This window comes from Mustela nigripes, chromosome 3 (genome assembly GCF_022355385.1).
Source record: "Mustela nigripes isolate SB6536 chromosome 3, MUSNIG.SB6536, whole genome shotgun sequence".
Taxonomy (NCBI): domain Eukaryota; kingdom Metazoa; phylum Chordata; class Mammalia; order Carnivora; family Mustelidae; genus Mustela; species Mustela nigripes.
The window spans coordinates 181,319,425-181,338,751 of NC_081559.1; the positions used below are offsets into that span (position 1 = coordinate 181,319,425).

General features: G+C 42.1%; 1 protein-coding gene across 2 annotated transcripts in view; it reads right to left on the bottom strand.

The window, feature by feature from the left end:
- ANXA13 (annexin A13) overlaps window positions 1-9,875 on the bottom strand; it is a 60,110-nt gene extending 50,235 nt beyond the window's left edge. The window contains exons 1-2 of one of the 2 annotated variants that reach the window (XM_059395118.1): window positions 9,782-9,861; window positions 8,221-8,343 (exon numbers count right to left, since the gene is read on the bottom strand). In XM_059395118.1, coding sequence (XP_059251101.1) covers window positions 8,221-8,343; window positions 9,782-9,796 — 138 coding nt within the window. In that variant the 5' untranslated portion in view covers window positions 9,797-9,861. Of the gene's footprint in view, window positions 1-8,220; window positions 8,344-9,781 lie in introns of both variants that reach the window. The other variant, XM_059395119.1, reaches the window with a different exon arrangement.
- Between the last annotated feature and the right edge of the window lie 9,452 nt (window positions 9,876-19,327).

Genomic DNA, 19,327 nt, shown 5'->3' on the forward strand with positions numbered 1-19,327 from the left:
TCTCACACTTGAACAAACATCAGAATCAACTGGAGGGGTTTATTCAGCAGCAGCTGCTAGGCCCTAGGCCTTGAATTTCTGATTCTGTAGATCTGGAGTGGGGCCTGATGATCTGCTTTCCTAACAAGATCCTAGGTTATTCCGATGATGGTCTGGGGGCCACATTTGGGCACATTCCTGCACTAGAGGAACACCTGACATTAGATCCATGGCTCTCAACTTCGGGTACATTAGAATCACTTGGGGAGTTTCTAAAAATACAAATATAAGGACCTTACTCACACATTGGTTTGGGGGAGTACCTGGTCATTGGGATTTGGATTCCAACTGAACAAAACATTGGTTTGAGTAAGGTTTATCTATAAAATGTAATGAATTCATCAAATTTTATCGAGCAGTTGCTGTGTGTCAGGTTTTGTGTCATTATAATGGGGACAATGTAATAGGGTTTTGTAATGGGGATACAAAGATGAACAAGTGAGTTATCAGTCCAGTGTTGGGGAGATGTGTGAACAGATAGTTCTAAAATCACATGGGAGAGGAATGATGGCATTATATGTAGAGTAGCATAAAAGCACTAAGGAAGAGCACTTGAATCTAGCTGGGGGGCTGGGGGCGAGGAAGAAAGCTCAGGGATGGGGTATAGAGAAGATAATGATCCAGTTCAGTAGTTTAGAAATCCTGGTAAGTTAGCTTCTGATTAGTATAATGTGAGCCCAAGGCACTATGTGAAGAACTTCTACCTAAATCCCAATCTGTGCTTCAACCCTCACTAGACAAATTATTTAATCTTTCTTTGCTTCACTCTCCCCATATTTCAAAGGGGGATAATAATACTACCTCCCTCCCAGAGTTGTGTGAGGACTAAAGGACACATGAGTGTGGAGTGCTTGGTAGGGTGAAGGACTCAAACTTTACCCCATGTCCCCAGAACAGCTCATGGTCTAGCAAGAACTTGAGAAATGTCAGTAATCATCAGCATCCTTTCAAAAGGCTGCCTGGAAACCTCCAGTTATGTCCACCATCACTGGGAATCTTGGTTGTTTCTGCTGTGAGCAGAGCAGATATATGCTGGGTTCCATCCCCTACACCAAGAGGCTCCAGGCTCCTATATCTTTAAAGCTCTTGTGTCAGTTTTTTGATTTGTATGATCTTCCTTCTGTTAGTGTATTTGTCCTTGACAGCATTTTTTCCACCTCTTTAAAATGACTGCTTTTTAGCTACCATAGACAAGAAACCCTGCAAAGCCAGGACTGTGTGATTGTGTCTAATATACTGCTAACTTGTTTGTTGGGGGATTTTTTATTACTGCTTCAGTTTCCTTGCTGATTATGGGTCTGTTCAGGTTTTCTATTTCTTCCTGTTTCAGTTTTGGTAGTTTATATGTTTGTAGGAATGGGTCCATTTCTTCCAGATTGCCTAATTTGTCAATACCTATGAGTCAATATAGTTGCTCATAATATGTTCTTATAATTGTTTGTATTTCTTGGTGTTGGTTGTAATCTCTCCTCTTTCATTCACAATTTTATTAATTTGGTTCCTTTCTCTTTTCTTTTTGGTAAGCCTGGCCAGGGGTTTGTTGACCTTAATTCTTTCAGAGTACAGGGCAGGATGGCTTCCCAGGGGCAATTCTATCAAACACTTAAAGAAGAATTAATACCTATTCTTCTGAAGCTATTTCAAAAAATAGAAATGCAGGGCACCTGGGTGGCTCAGTGGGTTAAAGCCTCTGCCTTCAGCTTAGGTCATGATCTCAGGGTCCTGGGATAGAGCCCCATGTCTGGCTCTCTGCTCAGCAGGGAGCCTGCTTCCTCCTCTCTCTCTGCCTGCCTCTCTGCCTACTTGTGATCTCTGTCTGTCAAATAAATAAACTAAAAAAAAAAAAAAAAAAAAAGAAAGAAATGGAAGGAAAACTTCCAAACTCATTCTATGAGGTCAGCATCACTTTGATCCCCAAACCAGACAAAGACCCCACCAAAAAGGACAAGTACAGATAAATATCCCTGATGAACATGGATGCCAAAATTCTCACCAAGATATCAGCCAATAGGGTCCAACAGTACATTAAAAATATTATTCACCACGACCAAGTGGGATTTATTCCTGTGCTACAAGATTGGTTCAACATCTGCAAATCAATGTGATAAATCACATTAATAAAAGAAAGGACAAGAACCACTGATGCAGAAAAAGCACTTGATAAAACACAGCATCTTTTTTTTTTAGGAGTAGAACTTATTAAAGTGAAATTAAATCAGCATAGGATAATTTTAATGATCTTGATGATGATGATGATGATTCAGACACCTCAGAGGTGCACACAGTGCTTTTTATACAGTAGAGGCTCAGTAAATAGCATATGAATTTGCATTTTAATCTACAGGGCTGCCATCCTGGTCAACTACAGGTAACTCTATTCATACAGAAAAGCATAAGAAATAGCATCCTTTCTTGATTAAAACTCTCCACAGTGTAGGAATAAGAGGGAACATACCTCGATATCATAAAATCCATCTACAAAAAGCCCACAGTGAATATTATTCTCAGTGGGGAGAAACTGAGAGCTTTTCCCCTAAGGTCAGAAACATGACAAGAATGTCCACTCTTATCACCATTGTTTAACATAGTACCAGAAGTCCTAGCCTCAGCAATCAGACAACAAAAAGAAATAAAAGGCATTCAAATTGGCAAAGAAGTCAAACTCTCACTCTTCACAGATGACATGATACTTTATTTGGAAAACCTGAAAGACTCCACCCCAAAATTGCTAGAATTCATACAGGTGTTCAGCAAAGTGGTAGGATGTAAAATCAATGCACAGAAATCAGTCGCATTTCTATACACTAACAATGAGACAGAAGAAAGAGAAATTAAGGAGTCAATCCCATTTACAACTGCACCCAAAACTGTAAGATACCTAGGAATAAATCTAACCAAAGAGGTAAAGGATCTGTACCCTAAAAACTATAGAACACTTATGAAAGAAATTGAGGAAGACACAAAGAAATGGGAAAACATTCCATGTTCATGGATTGGAAGAACAAATATTCTTAAAATGTCTATGCTGGGGCACCTGGGTGGCTCAGTGGGTTAGGGCCTCTGCCTTCAGCTTGGGTTGTGATTCCGGGGTCCCGGGGTCGAGCCCCGCATCAGGCTCTCTGCTCGTCGGGGAGCCTGCTTCCTCCTCTCTCTGCCTGCCTCTCTGCCTGCTTGTGATCTCTGTCTGTCAAATAAATAAATAAAATCTTTTAAAAAAATAAATAAAATGTCCATGCTACCCAGAACAATCTATACATTCAATGCAATCCCTATCAAAATACTGTTGACATTTTTCACAGAGCTGGAACAAATAATCCTAACATTTGTACAGAACTAGAAAAGACCCTTAATAGCCAGAGGAATATCAAAAAAGAAGACCAAAACTGATGGCATCACAATTTTGGACTTCAAGCTATGTTACAAAGCTGTAATCATCAAGACAGTATGGTACTGTCACAAAAGCAGACACATAAATCAATGGAACAGAACAGAGAACCCAGAAATGAACTCTCAGTTCTATGGCCAAAAATCTTTGACAAAATAGGAAAGAATATCCGATGAAGGGTTGCCTGGGTACCTGAGTTGGTTAAGTATCTGCCTTCAGCTCAGGTCATGATCCCAGGGTCCTGGAATTGAGCCCTGAATTGGCCTTGTTGCTCAGCAGGGAGGCTGCTTCTCCCTTTCCCCCCTACCTCTCACCCCTGCATGTGCTCTCTCTCTTGCTATCTCTCTCTGTCGAATAAAAAAAAAAAAATAGCCAATGGAAAAAAGACAGTCTCTTCAACAAATGATATTGGGAAAGTTGGACAGTCTCATGTAGAAGAATGAAATTGGACCATTTACTTACGCTATATACAAAGATAAACTCGAAATTGATGAAAGACCCAAATGTCAGACAGGAATTCATCAAAATTCTATAGGAGAACACACAACCTCTTTGACCTTGGCCACAGCAATTTCTTGCTAGACATTCCTCCAAAGGCAAGGGAAACAAAAGCATAAATGAACTATTGGTACCTCATTAAGATTAAAAAGCTTTTACTAAGGAAATAGTCAACAAAACTGTTGGCAACCTACAAATGGGAGAAGATATTTGCAAATGACATATCAGATAAAAGGCTAGTATCTAAGATCTATAAAGAACTTATCAAACTCAACACCCAAAAAACAAATACTTCAGTTAGGAAATGGGCAGAAGACATGAACAGACATTTCTCTAAAGAAGACATAAAAATGGCCAACAGAGACATGAAAAATGCTCCACATCCTTTGGCATCAGGGAAATACAAATCGAAACCACAATGAGATACCACCTCATACCAGTCAGAATGGTTAAAATAAATGTCAGGCAGCAACAAATGTTGGTGAGGATACAGAGAAAGGGGAAACCTCTTACACTGTTGGTGGGAATGCAGCCTAATGCAGCCACTCTGGAAAAGAGTATGAAGGCTCCTCAAGAAGCTAAAAATAGAGCTACCCTATGACCCAGCAACTGCACTGCTAGGTATTTACCCCAAAGATACAAATGTAGTGATCTGAAGGGGCACGTGCATTCCAATGTTTATAGCAGCAATGTTCACAGTAGCCAAACTGTGGAAAGAGCCAAGATGTCCATTCACAGATAAATGGACAAAGATGTGGTTTATTTATTTATTTTTTAAAAAGAGTTTATTTATTTGTTTATTTGACAGAGAGAGAGATCACAAGTAGGCAGAGAGGCAGGCAGAGAGAGAGGGGGAAGCAGGCTTCCCACTGAACAGAGAGCCCGACATGGGGCTCAATCCCAGGACCCTGAGACCATGACCTGAGCTGAAGGCAGAGACTTAACCCATGGAGCTGCCCAGGAGCCTCGAAGATGTGGTTTATATATACAATGGAATATTACTCAGCCATCAAAAGGATGGAATCTTACCATTTACATTGATGTGGACAGAACTGGAGGGTATTAGACTGAGCAAAATAAGTCAGACAGAGAAAGACAGTTATCATACGGTTTCATTCATATGTGGAGTATAAGCAACAGTGCAGAGGATCATAGGGGAAGGGAGGGAAAATGGAATGGGAGGAATTCAGAGAGGGAGACTCTTAACTTTAGGAAACAAATGGAGGGTTGCTGGGGGGAGGTTGATGGGGGGATGGGCTAACTGAATCATGGGCATGAAGGAGGGCACGTGATGTGACAAGCCGAGCACTGGGTGTCACACTGATGAACCACAAGTCTACATCTGAAGCTGGCTAACTGAATTTAAATAAAAAATAAAATAAAATACAGCCAACTCTGAATGGGCGGCTTGTTTTTAAATGAAGAAGGGATGCTTTAGTGCAAGTCCTATTTTGACATCAGAGGCCCATTTTGGTTCCTCCTATAGTCATTGTGGTGTTCTGAAGGACTAATTTTCTGGGGTAAATGATTTCCTGATGTAGAGGTAGGACTGCATGATCTAGGCTGGATTCTGCTTGGTTTCTTTCACTAATTATCTGGGGTTTGGGATACACTTTAAGGCCAGCTCTCAGTTAAAACCATACTTACTTTATCCCACATTCCCAGTCACATTTTACTTGCCTCCAGAGCCTCCCTTCTCTTCTCGGGCATCTGGACCGATTCCCACCTGTTGTTTGGCTCCTGGGTGTTCCTAATCCACCTGCGTCTGAGCTTGCCTGTTCCCCTCCCATAAGTCCCAAACTGTTTTCCATTTTAGACAAGATTTATGTTGGCTAAATATTGGTACAAGCAAGTCATAAATGTGGCATGTTCCCAAACACCGTGGCAGATCGCTGAGCAGATGTTCTAACATTGACAAGTTGTTTTTCACTTATGGGCACTTCCAAGGACACCTGCTTTCATCGGTGGTATGCTGATCTGCTCTTGGAAGAACAGTGTTATGCTCTAGTTCAGCGTTTCTCAAACTCAGCTGCACCTTTAGCACCACCTGGGGATCATCTGCAAATCCCAGTGCCCAGGCCAACCACCAGACCAGTTAATTCAGACTTGCTGGCTTCAGTGGTTTTTAAAACTCCGCAGGTGATTCCGATGTGCAGTCAAGTGTGAGAACTTGTTCCCTAGTTGCTTCTCAGACCGTCCTACGCTAAGAATCCCTGCAGGATCTTGCTAAAATGCAGATCCTTCGTGGGCCTGGGATTCTGCATTTCTAACAAACACCCAGGTAATACAGATGCTGTCTCTATTCCAGAAACCACACTTTGAAGGGCCAGGCGAGTTATTCCTAGTGCCTGTTTATCAGCCTTACAAATGATTTTCCAGAAACCAAAAGTCCTCTTGAGTTTGTGATTATTTCAACATTTGTCCATGGCTCCCCTGAATCTTGCTTTCTCCCTATTGCTCTGCCCATACTCTGTAGCCATACCCTAGCAGCAAAGAGATTTCACTATTGATCTCAATTCTGGATTTTCCTCCAGATAGCGATTCTCCTGAAAACAACCCACGCAAGAGAACAGAGGAGCCCTTTCACTAAACCAAAGCAGATTTTCCCATGGAAAACCTTATTTTTAAATAATGTGATTTTCCAGAATCTTCCAAAAATAAGAGTTGGAAATCGTATTTTTCTGTTGATGCACAAAGCTCATTGAGCACACGTCCTCTAGGCTAAGCAAACTCTGGACATTGTGTGATTTAGCAAATGATAGGAACCCCTTATCCGGGTTAATACTGCTCCAAATAAGTTAGTCATAAGCACTATGTCTTCAGTTGAAAGAAACTATTAATGATAGCAACAGGACTGGGGGAAAGCACAAAATAAAAAAGTAATTTCCAGTTTTCCGAATTGGCTAGGAAAGCCTCTATACCACAGTTCCTTGGGAAATGTAGTTTCCTGACCAATATCCAACTGGCTTTGGAGTACTATCTGTCAAGAAATTGTCTGTGGATCCCAGTCCATGGACATATCCTTGGGAATTCATAACTTTCCTAGTAGGCTTTTAAGATCCATGTTTAGGTATGCCTGGGTGGCTCAGTGGGTTAAGCCTCCACCTTCGGCCCAGGTCATGGTCTCAGAGTCCTGGGATCGAGCTCTGCATTGGACTTTCTGCTCAGCAGGGAGCCTGCTTCCCCCCCTCCCCCCCACCCCCACCTGCCTCTCTGCTTACTTGTGATCTCTCTTTGCATGTCAGATAAATAAGTTAAGATTTAAAAAAAAAAGACCTTATTAAAAAAATAAAATCTGTGTTTACTGCTAGCTGGTAATAACTTAAAAACTAATGTAAAGCATATTAAACGATCAGGATGACCAAGAGCAAGCACACAATTTCAACACTTATATTTGTGTTTCTATTTATGATTGTATATATGCCAGATAGCCGTAGTTTAATTGTTGCAAGCCAATGATGAAAGATTAGAGAACAGAGAGAGGTAGGTTTAATATAAAAATCATGCATGTTAGCCAAGAGAAGTCCCGATTGTTTTATAGGGAGTCTTACAAACACAAGCTTCTCAGTTTTGGATAGGGAAACATTACAGTAGAACTAAAAAGTCACACATCACATCCTATTTTAGACATGCTGTAACGCAAAAGAAACCATATGATAGCCATTAGGGCCATTTTTTACACTGACTGTGGCCATTTAATCCCAGCAAGATAATATTATCTATTATGCTAAATCAATGGCATGCATTTATTTGCACCTTCTCAACTCGGATTCTACTAGTATTTAGTTTTATATATTTGTTTTGGTTGTGCAAAACAAACTTCAAAACCAGAAACATTAGAGGTCGAATTTTGTACATATTCAAGTTGTTTTCTAATGTAAATAACTGAAATCATTACCAGGATGATTTTTTGTTCTTTTAAGAAGATTTTGCATTTACTTATGTAGAAACACAGTCTTAGAACATATTCATTCCTTGTGCTATGTTAAATTCCATTCGCATTTTCTAAAATATCCTAGTGGCCATCTGTAGCATCACGCTCTCGTAAGGCATGATTAAGGGGACACTGCTGGGAATGGAAGCAGAGCTCCTAGACCACCTTTCTACTGCAGCTGCAAACACTGTAACAGACATTTTCCAGGGAAAGATTTCCCTGCTTGGGAGCTGTTGTCTGCTGATGACATCTGTGGGCTGCAGGATGGTGGAGGGTCCGATGGGACAAGTCATTGGTGAGTAAATACTGGGACGATGAGAGAGCCCAGTCATGCCTATGATTTGGAGGGAAAATAAGTGCTTACAGGCTGTTGGGCCTCTGGCTGTCCATGCCCTGATGGGTGGCTGAGAGGCTGCACGGCTGCCGAGGGTTGGCTGTCCCCTTTGGGCAACTGGTGACTGCTTTCTGAGAGGGAGTAAGACTGGCTCTGAGGATTCAAAAAAGAAATACATAAAAATGCTAGACCACTCACACAAGCCAGCTGCCCCATGGAGATGACACTCCAAAGATAAAAATCTCTTCCTAAACTGCTATGGCAGGGACCCTCTGCAGCTATCAGAAGTATCTTAAAAATAGGTTTTAGTACGTCTGAAAGATACCGAATGGCAGGCTCTTGGCTAGCAAAACAAGAAAAAAGAAAAAAAGAAATGTTATCTACAAAAGGTTTGAAATATGACACTCCCTGAAGAAGTTATTTGTAGGCTTGCAACCACCAAGTGCAGGTTTAATTTGTAGCAAAGGGAAAAAAGCTTATAAACAAAGTTTAAGTTTACAGAACATTCTGGAGTTTCATTCTCTTTGGTCCTAGTTTATATAGAATAAATCATTCTTGCCATGGGGAGCTAGAGTAGGTGCAGCCAGACCGTATTAAAATGCTTACTGCAACAGCTTTAGACACATATTTTTCAATATTAAAAAAAAAATCAAGATTTTTTTTTTTATCCTTAAATATACCACGATTTATATATATATATTTTTTTTTTCTGATAAACTTCCACCAAAGTATCCTGGTTAAACTGTTCCCTAGACTTCCACTGCAAGTCAACAAACTTATTTCCTTTTATTTCTTTTTTTTCCTTTAAATTATTTTTATTAACATATAATGTATTATTAGCCCCAGGGGTACAGGTCTGTGAATCATCAGGCTTACACGTTTCACAGCACTCACCATAGCCCATACCCTCCCCAATGTCCATCACCTCCTCCCCTCTCAAAAATTAAGATTTAAATCTGCCCTGCCTTGTGCCTAGTCCAAATGGTAAGTCTTCTAGTCAGTTTTTAGTCATTCATAGTTTATAGACACAGTATTCCACATGGGCCTAGACATTTCAGGAAAAAACCCCAAACCCCAAAGATTAAGTCCATTCCCCGGATATCTGCAAATATCCGAATGTTTGATGCTTCTTAGAATACTGGAACATGTTCATCTTTCAGCCCACATTATATACAGCTTTGTAGGGATACTTTTACCTTGGCCTATGGCTGTTTACAACATGAACTGTCTTCCCCACAAAACTTAGGTGGGCATAGCTACGAGATTTTGTGTGACTTTGCCACAACTAACAGCTTTAGTCATATGGCCCACAAATCCATATTAACCATTTGCTCTGCGCCGGGTCCTGTTTACTGTCTCATTTTAAATACTTCTCTTTAGCCCCTTCTAAAAGATTTTTGACTAACGGAGAGAAAGTATATTGTAAGTGCATTTTAAAAGCATGGTATGCTGTTGTGAAAACCATCACACAATAAGGATTAATCACAATGATCAAGTATAGAAGTATCAATCATGATTTCTCAGTTTAAACTTCTCCACATGCTAACTACAACGAAAACTTTTTTGACTTCCAAAGGCAATAAATACTTACATGACGATTGCCCATTTTCGTTTTTCTAACACAGTTGTTCTGTATTTCATTAAGAGATGGGCTCTCATACAGGCCAAGTTTATAATAGTTTCAGTAATAGCTCTTGAGTTTAATGAGTAACTTTTGGCACGGAATTTGAATACGTCGTTGGGGATGGGTAGGGAGTGGCGAGTAGCTAAAAATGAGCTTAACCTTCCTAAGCTGACTTTCTAGGCTGTCTTTTCAAAATAAAGTATTTGTTAATACATCAAGGATAGACTTTTTAAAGTGAATAGTTTATTCTGAACTAAACCTGTCTCACTTCTGGATTCCTGAGTCACTATATTTTAATTTTAGGTATTTATTTAAAATTTTATACCTTGTAGTAATAAAGGCATTCCCTAAACAAGACTGAAAATGATGTTTTACTAACATTGCTGTTAACTATTACACAGAATCCTTCTGAGGATGACTTTGAGTGATGCCAACACCATATTTATAATCTGGCTAATTTTTTTTTTAAAGATTTTATTTATTTAACAGAGAGAGAGATCACAAGTAGGCAGAGAGACAGGCAGAGAGAGAGGAGGAAGCAGGCTCCCTGCTGAGCAAAGAGCCTGATGCGGGGCAGGGGTTTGATCCCAGGACCCTGGGATCATGACCTGAGCTGAAGGCAGAGGCTTTAACCCACTGAGCCACCCAGGTGCCCCTATAATCTAGCTAATTTTTAATTGAAAAAGTAATATGTGTAGTTGGTAGTTTTTTGCTAATAGTGAAAAAGGGTACTGTGAAAAGTAAGCCTACTGACCTCTCCGGCCCCTCTCCCAGTGTTGTTGTTTTAAGATTTTATTTATTTATTTGAGGGAGAGAGAGAGTGAGAGAGAGCATGAGAGCAGAGAAGGTCAGAAGGAGAAGCAGACTCCCCGTGGAGTTGGGAGCCTGATGCAGGACTCAAGCCCAGGACTCCATGGTCATGACCTGAGTTGAAGGTAGTTGCTTAACCAACTGAGTCACCCAGGCGCCCCGCTCGCTCTCAGAGGTTTTTGATGGTTTGCATAGAGAGCCATGTCGGCCTGTCTCTCTTTCTCTGGCTCTGTTTGTCTCTTTCTCTCCCTTCCCTCCCTCCTTCTCTTCTTTCTCTGGCCTGGACTTTTTGTTTGTTTTGTTTTGTTTTATTATCAACAAATGGGTTTGTGCAATACATCCTAAGCTTTTATGCTTCATATACTAAAGAGATATATGACACTGGCACATTGCTTTTCCAGTGGCCACATAGTAGTCTGCTATGAGTATGAGCCAAACCTTCTATCATTAGTCCACGGTTCAAGGTCATTTAGGGTTTTGTTTTGGGGTTTTGTTTTTTTTTTTTTTGGCTTTTGTGGGACTATCTTCATTTATACATCTTTGCCTGCATGTGCATGTTTATCTGCAAAATTAAAGTCTCAGGATGTAATTGCTGATCAAAGAGTATATGGTATGTGTTGTAAAGAGCACTGGGTGTCATGTAAGACTGATGAATCATAGTCCTGTACCCCTGAAACAAATAATACATTACAAGTTTATTAATTGAATTTAAATTTAAAAAATTTTAAAAAAGAATATATGCATTTAAAAGTCTGATAGCTGCACCTGCGTGGTTCAGTCAGTTAGGTTTTGCTCAGGTCATAATCCCAGAACCCTGAGATGGAGCCCCAGGTCAGGCTCCCTGCTGAGCAGCGAGCCTGCTTCTCCCTCTCCCTCTGTCTCTCCCCTTGCTCATGCACATGCACGCTCTCTCTCAAATAAAGGAATAAAATCTTAAAAAAAAAAATCTGATCGATCTTGCCCAGTGTTCTCTGCACAGACATCGAAATGCAGAACTAGTCCAAGTCCAGCTAACCCATGAGCCTGAATTTCTTTTCCTATTTATTTTTTTTCTGAGCCTGGCTTTCAAAAGGCGGAATGTATATCCCCCTACAACAATAGACAGGGCTCATTTTTCTACATACTGGCCACGCTAAATACTATGAGGGTTTTTCATTTCTGTCAATTTCAAAGATGAAAAATGGTTATCTCAATGTTTAATTTACATTTCTTTCCTTTGTTATTCTTAAAATTATATATCACATCCCTTAAAGGTCATTTGCATGAGTCTTTCTGGGGTCTGCTTATGTCCTTTATTTTTAATTTGAGTTATTAGTCTCTTCATTGTTTATTTGTAACAACACTTTATAATAAGATCTATGCCTTTGTCAAATGTAACAATTATTCCCTCCCCCCCAATTTGTTGTTTGTCTTTAGCTTCTGTTTGAGTGTGTTCTGAGCTAGTATGTGTGAGTACAGAAAGTGTCAGTTTTTATGGATATATTGGCTTGCTTAGAAAAACATCTCTGGGGGCACCTGGGTAGCTCAGTGGGTTAAAGCCTCTGCCTTCCGCTCAGATCATGATCCCGGAGTCCTAGGATCGAGCCCCACATTGGGCTCTCTGATCATCAGGGAGCCTGCTTTCCTCCCTCTCTCTGCGTACTTGTGATCTCTGTCTGTCAAATAAATAAAATCTTTAAAACAAACAAACAAAAAACCCCATCTCTGTATTAAGATGATTAAGACTTCTTGTACATTTTCTTCAGGTTTTTTAATGGCTTCTTTTTTATTTTCATATTTTTAATTTTTTTTTTTTAATTTTTAAAGTGGGCTCTATGCCCAGCCTGGAACACTGTGCAAGGCTTAAACTCACAAAACTGAGATCAAGAGCCCTGAGAACAAGAGTTGATGTTGAATGGACTGAGCAACCCAGGTGCCCCACAATGGCATATTAAAGGCATATCTCTTTGATCCATTTGGAATTGATTTGATGTAGAATAAGGAAGCAATGGTTTCAGCTTTAGTTTTGGTTATTCCATAGATCCTAGATAGTTAGTAAATAATTCATCTTTCCACATCTGGTCCAAGAATCCATCTTTATTTGCACTAATTCCCATGCAACAGAGTACTAAAATTCTCATGGGTTTATTAAATTCTGATTGCATATATTGCTTCTTTTGTTCTTTAACCTTTACCTGTTGAGTGCCTTGGGTTTGCTAATTGCTAGGACTACAACAATGAATAAGATAGATTCAAATGTCCTCTTCCTAGAATGTAGTCAAGTATGCCAGAAACAAACCAATGCAAATTGCTATATACCCTGTGAAGAAAACCAGCAGGGTGCTATGATAGAGACGAGTGTGTGTGTGTGTGTGTGTGTGTGTGTGTGTGTGTGTGTAATTTACTTTAAGCAGTGGTAAAACTCTTCAAGGAGATAACATTGAAGCTAGGAACTGAAGGATGAGAAAGAGCCCATCATTTCAAAAAATGAAGTGTTCCAAATCCAATGCTCTTAGTTTGTCCTGAGGTTCAGAAATTGGAAACAACTTTGCTAACTGGAGGAAAGGGAAGATAGTTGAAGAGGTCGGAATATATTGTGTGCCAGGTGGGAGGATGGGTGCGGGGAGTCAACAAGACAAAACTCTCCTCCAGGAATTTGCAGTGGAATGGGGCTTGGGGGATAACAAGAAGACATAAATTAACAATTAATGCTTCGGCCACGCTCTATGATTTTGGCCTTTAACATCAAATTTGGGCTCTATAGGTCTCCACCACCTTCTCCCAGCCCCAGACTGCTCAGGGCCAAGTTCTCCTGCCCCACATCTGTGCTGGTTTGAATCCACCCTCTGTGTCAGTAACCCTCCCTAAAAGCCTTTATCAGGGATGTCTTCCTTCCTTTCCTACCCCAGGCTGTTGAAGCTCAAGGTTCAAGAGGATCAGGGCAATTCGATATGCAGTGATCCAAGTAGAGATAAGTTCTGTTCAAGGTTCACTGGAAATGCATACAGAAAAGATATAACTTATGGCTCCAGGGAGATGAGATAGAAAGCTTAGAAGCCAAGGGAGAAGTTGACATTCCTTTCTGTTTTTCTGGATCACCACCCCTATAAGTACCTCTTGGTAATTTCACTTTGCGTGTGATCAAGTTTGGCTCTGACTGGAACAGAGCTGTTTCTACTGTCCCTCCTTTCTGCTTCCCCAGCTGGATGGATCCATAGGAAAGGGGCTACAATAATTTCAAGCAATAGCAGTAAGAGGAAGGAAGGGGAATTCCTGGGACCCCAGGTCATTTCTGGGAGGCTGTCATGGTGGGGGGAAAGGAGAGGTAAGAAGAGGAAGCAGACATTTTAGGGGAGGGAGGACACAGAACAGTGAGAGGGGAGGGGGGTTTGTTATTATCATCTTAAATATTTAGTGATTCTAAATTTTTACAGGTGTTGCCTCATATTTTTCTCTACTAGGCTGGGCCTGTTTATTTATATCTCTTGGACTTTATGGTTCTCAAAGTGGTGATGGCAGCCAGAGTTCCAATTTCCTTCTAACCTTATGAGTCTCAAAAGCAAGTCATAACTTGATCTTGCTGAAGAGTCTCTTCCTTCTATACCACCCACCAACGTGAAGTTTCTAACACTTCTGAAAAATGTCACTTATACATCTTTTATGGCTTGAATTGTATCCCCCAAAGGACAAGGACATGAGGTCCTAATCCTCAGTACCTGTAACTTGATTTGGAAATAGAGTCTTGGCTGATAACCAAGTTGAGTTGAGATCACTAAGATGGGCCAGAACCTATTATAACTGGTGTCCTTCTAAGAAGAGGAAAACAGCATGAGAAGACATTGGCTCACGGGGAGAAGGCCATGTGATGATGGAGGTTAATAACTCTTTCAAGGGCAGAGGCAGGCTTATTGCTTGAGAAGTCCCCACAGTGCTTTCATACCATGGCTACTTAATAAAAGTTGTTCCTCGACTAAGACAAAAAGATTGACATCTACAGGAAATGATTACAGTTGCTAACAACAGCTATATACCTATACTCCTATATGTTTCCAATAGTAAAAACCCTGAGAGTAACACATCATCTTACAAGCATAAAAAACAAAAAACAAAAAACAACTCAGAGTCCAAAAAGCTTTCTTAACCCAGTGATTGGTTAACCAGTAGCTGTATGTTTGTCACACATAAGATACCATGCTGGGCTCAGGGCATGTAAAAAATCTAGGACATCACTCCTACCCTGCCCTGCTAGGTGTTTATGTTCCAGTTGGGGGAAAAAATCCATAGAAGACAAAACACTTTGATTTAATATAACATTTCGTGGCAGAAAAACCATAGCACTGGGAAAGCAAAGACCTGGGTTTTAGGCTGGTCTCTGCTACAACTTAGGAGTATGCTCATATTAGAAACACATTCTCTCCAGTTCTTGGGTTTCTGTTATGAAAAGGTAAGAGTTGAACTTCATCTCTACATTTACTTCCAGACATAAATACTATGAATAACTTGGATTTCGGAAGACATATTGGGTTCTAACAACCTGACCCCTAATCACTTAATCAAACAAGAAATTTATTGGCTTACATAATTGGAAGAGATGGTTAGCTTCAGGCATAGCAGGATCTAGCTACTCAAAATATATCTGCAGAATCCATGGTCTCTCTTAGTTCTTAGCTCTGCTTTCCCCCATCTCAAAGGTATCCCCCTTCTTAAGGGCAAGATGGCTGCTGGTGATTCCACATTTTCATCCTTACAATTCCAAAACTTGTGAAAAGAAAATGAGAGCTTTCCTTTCCTCCAAATCCAAATATACATCCTGATCTGAATCTCTGGTGGCAGTTGGGACTCATACTTTCTCTGAACTGGCCACTGTAGCTGGGGAAACATAGTGAAGACTGGATTTCATGTCACCTCTAGAGCTGAAAGGAGTCAAGTCCACCCAAACCATGTGGATGGTCTGAGAATGGGGGAAGGGGGACACCCAGAGAAAACTGGGATGCTTTTTTTTAAAGATTTTATTTATTTATTTAACAGAGAGAGAGAGAGAGAGAGAGATCACAAGTAGACAGAGAGGCAGGCAGAGAGAGAGGGAGGCAGGCTCCCTGCTGAGCAGAGAGCCCGATGCAGGGCTCGATCCCAGGACCCTGAGATCATGACCTGAGCTGAAGGCAGAAGCTTTAACCCACTGAGCCACCCAAGCACTCTTGGGATGCTTTTAATAAAAGAAGGGTGAGTGGATGGTAGGGTGGCCAAATAAGACATGTCCACTGCAGAGGGCAAAAGGAGCAGAATATGGGAAGTAAAAGGAGCGAATGAAAGGAAAAGGGGAGAAAGGTCCTGAGAATGGGAGGAGGAGGTGGAAGCAGGAGTCCAGATTATTTTGAACCCACTAAGAGGATGAGAACTGACTTTGGAGCCACCAAAAAGAGAAGCAAAGTGCCCTTCCTCGGAGCTTTCCCTTCCGGTCCAGCTGGCTGTGCATCGCTGGGGGCCCCCTTCCTGTGGTTGGCCACTGCCACGGACACATTCAACCGCAGCTCATGCACCTGTGTAGCAGCCTCTTTCCAGTGGCTCCTTCCTGTGGGCTCTGTCCCAGGAGCTGTCCCAGTGCCGGCTGGTGGGTAGGGCTTCACTGTCCACACTTCTGGGAAGATGAACCACCACTTTTGGCCTACACTGCAGGGTTCCAGATCCCAGCCGTCATCCATTAACACACGTATCATTTGCTACATTCGGAGTGTTTTAACTCTGTGTTGAGCACCATGGGGCTGAAGAAAGGAAGATAAAAAATTGGGTGTTTGCCCTCCAAGAATGTAATGTTTCTTTGTAGGGAATAAGATATTAAAAAGAACAGTTGTCAGCCAGGATAAAATTGCTGTATGAAATGGCTGCTATAGACTACATTATGGACTATTATAGACAAATACAGACTATGATAGGCTATTCTGTAACTAGGATGTTACAGAAGTTGGGAAAGAAGAAATGGTGGCCCAAAGGAACGAGGGAGGCTTCATGAGGGCCTGTGCCTAACTCTGGCAAGAATTGGAAGGGCAGTTAGGGGAAGGACACAGAGGAATTGGCACTGGAAGTGGTGACTGCCTTTAGGGAATGGACAGGGGAGAATGTATTGTGTTGAGCAGTGAGTGCAAGCTGAGGAGACCTGAAAAGGTAACTTAGATGGGGATGCCTGCTCTGGAATAGTGGCAAAGGGGAAGCTATGGAACAGAACTCAGGGTTTCAGGCGGGGGTGGCTGGCATCTTCAGCTACGGAGCGGTCTAGGCAGGAGCTACTCTAGGAGGGAATGTGGATGTTGAAGTGCCAGATCAGTCACAAATGAAGAGTTTAAAGGGCAGGAGAGGGAAGAGGTGCTGGGCTTCGCTGAGAAGTCAGGGATGGAGCCCTTCGGAGATCCATCCATGCAGAAGGATGACAGAGTCTTGAGATGTGTGCAGACAGAGGGAACAGAAAAAGACCATCCAGTAAGTCAAAAGGTTCCTCAGACAAAGTGATAAGTGGGGCACCTGGGTAGCTCAGTGGGTTAAAGCCTCTGTCTTCGGCTCAGGTCATGATCTCAGGGTCTTGGGATCAAGCCCTGCATTGGGCTCTCTGCTCAGCAGGGAGCCTGCTTTCTTTTCTCTCTCTCTTTCTCTCTCTCTCTCTCTCTCTCTGCCTGCCTCTCTGCCTACTTGTGATCTCTGACTGTCAAATAAATAAATAAATAAGTAATCTTAAAAAAGAAAAGAAAATGCACACGAGATACAACAAATGAGTGTGTGGCATCGCTGGACGCAGGCTACCTTGCGTGGGTCAGCCCTGACCTTACTGCTTCCCTGCTTACACCTTCTCACCCCAGAATTGGACCTCCTGTGGACACCGAACGCCTCCTCTTCACCTCTGTCCCTCCGAGTCTTGTGTGGCACTTGTCCCAGGGGAATCACCGCAGCTGACTTACAATGTGTCTTTGTTGAGTGAGTGGCCAAGATCAATGAATTCTTTAGAAAGCTGCTTGTCATAGGCCAGATTTTGTGGTGACCATCTCCAAGGGATACAAAAATTTCTTGAGCAGGAATTTCGTTCATGTGACTTTTGGGTAAATAAATAATCTGGCTGGAAAATAGGTGTGTGCGTGCGCGTGTGTGTGTACACAGGTTTTTCTCACTTTCAGTCAATTCAGGGTAGGAAAGCTGAGATTCCCATCCAAAGATGAGCAAGGATGTGTACGTGAGTGATCCTGCAATTCTTAGATTGTTTCCCATTACCATTCTTTTAAGAAGATTCATTAGCATGTTTTAATCCACTATTTACTTACTTGTTGAATATCTATGTGCCAGGTGCTCTGCTGGACACTGGGGAGTGGTGGTGACAGGACAAGCGTGGGCCCTGATGGAACTTACCTTCCACTGGAGAAACAGAAACAAGAACACAAAGACACAGACAACAGAGTGACAGGTTGCCAGGAGTGTGGTGCTGTGATGGGAATAAAGGGGGTGATAGGAAGGTAAGCGGGGGAGAGAGGCCAGAGGTGATGGGGCAGGAAGGGGCAGTCTGCGTGAGTGGGGGACCGAGGTGAAGCATTCGAAGAACTAGAGGAGGCAGTTTAGGGAGAGAAAGGAGGCCCCCAGGTAGGGAGTCTGTAGTACATTTGAATGGCAGAAAAGATGACTGCTGAAGGGTGGGGGAGAGTGGGAAGCTAGTCGGGGCGGAAGCCGATTCAGCTGAGCCTTGGAGGCTATCAGGGGAGGGGGTGAGGGTGGGGTCCGGAGGATATTTGTAGCGAACTGTAAAATCACCAAAGAATTTTAGATGACAGCATGTCAGGCTCTGAGTTAGTATTTCAAAGATCACCTAACCGTGTGGGCTATGACGGACTTGACCGGACAGAGCAGAAGAAAAGAAATGGCTGAGAGTCTTTCCCAGTGGAGCAGGTGGTGGGGGGCAGGTGGCTTGGATGCAAATGTGGGGTTTAGAGATTGGGAAGTAGAGCCTAGAGGACTTGTTGGCAGGGTGACTTGTGGTTGGAGTGCAAAAGAGAATCAGGGGTGTCTCTTTCAGACTTGAGACTCGAACTCTTGGGTGGGGCGCCAATCACTAAAGGAGCAGGAGGCGATCTGGGAGCGGCGGGAGCAGGAGTTTTGGCTCGGATCTTGTTAGTATGTGGTGCTTATTAGCTGCCCGCATGGAGCAGTTGGGTGTGTATGCATGATGCCTGCGTTAGAGGCACCTTTGGAGTCATGCGCACACATGTAAGTCATGAGCCCGGTGGAGATTCCCAGGAGAGAGTGTGAGGATGGAGAAGGGAGGAGAAGAGCAGGCTCAGGACGGAGGCTCAGGTGACCAACACTTACCTACCGGGCAGAGAAAGGGAGGGGAGACAGCAAGGGAGACAGAAGGAGCCGAGAGTAAGAGCAGAGCAAAGTGGGAAGAACGGGATGTCTAGAAAAGCAAGAGGGTGTTTCAAGAAGGAAAGTGCTTAACTATGCTGACTGCGCCTGAGAGAAATATGAAGCAAACCAAGTGTCTAAAATGTATTTTACTTGTACAGCTTAACCATACAGGTTTTCAGGAATATACAAACCACATGAACAGAAGCAATCTTTTCTTGGATAGTTTTATTTTTTGATGACCAATTAAGGATAAATTCCCTCTTTTTAAAAAAAGATTTTATTTATTTTTTTGACACAGAGAGAGATCACAAATAGGCAGAGAGGGCAGGCACAGAGAGAGGGGGG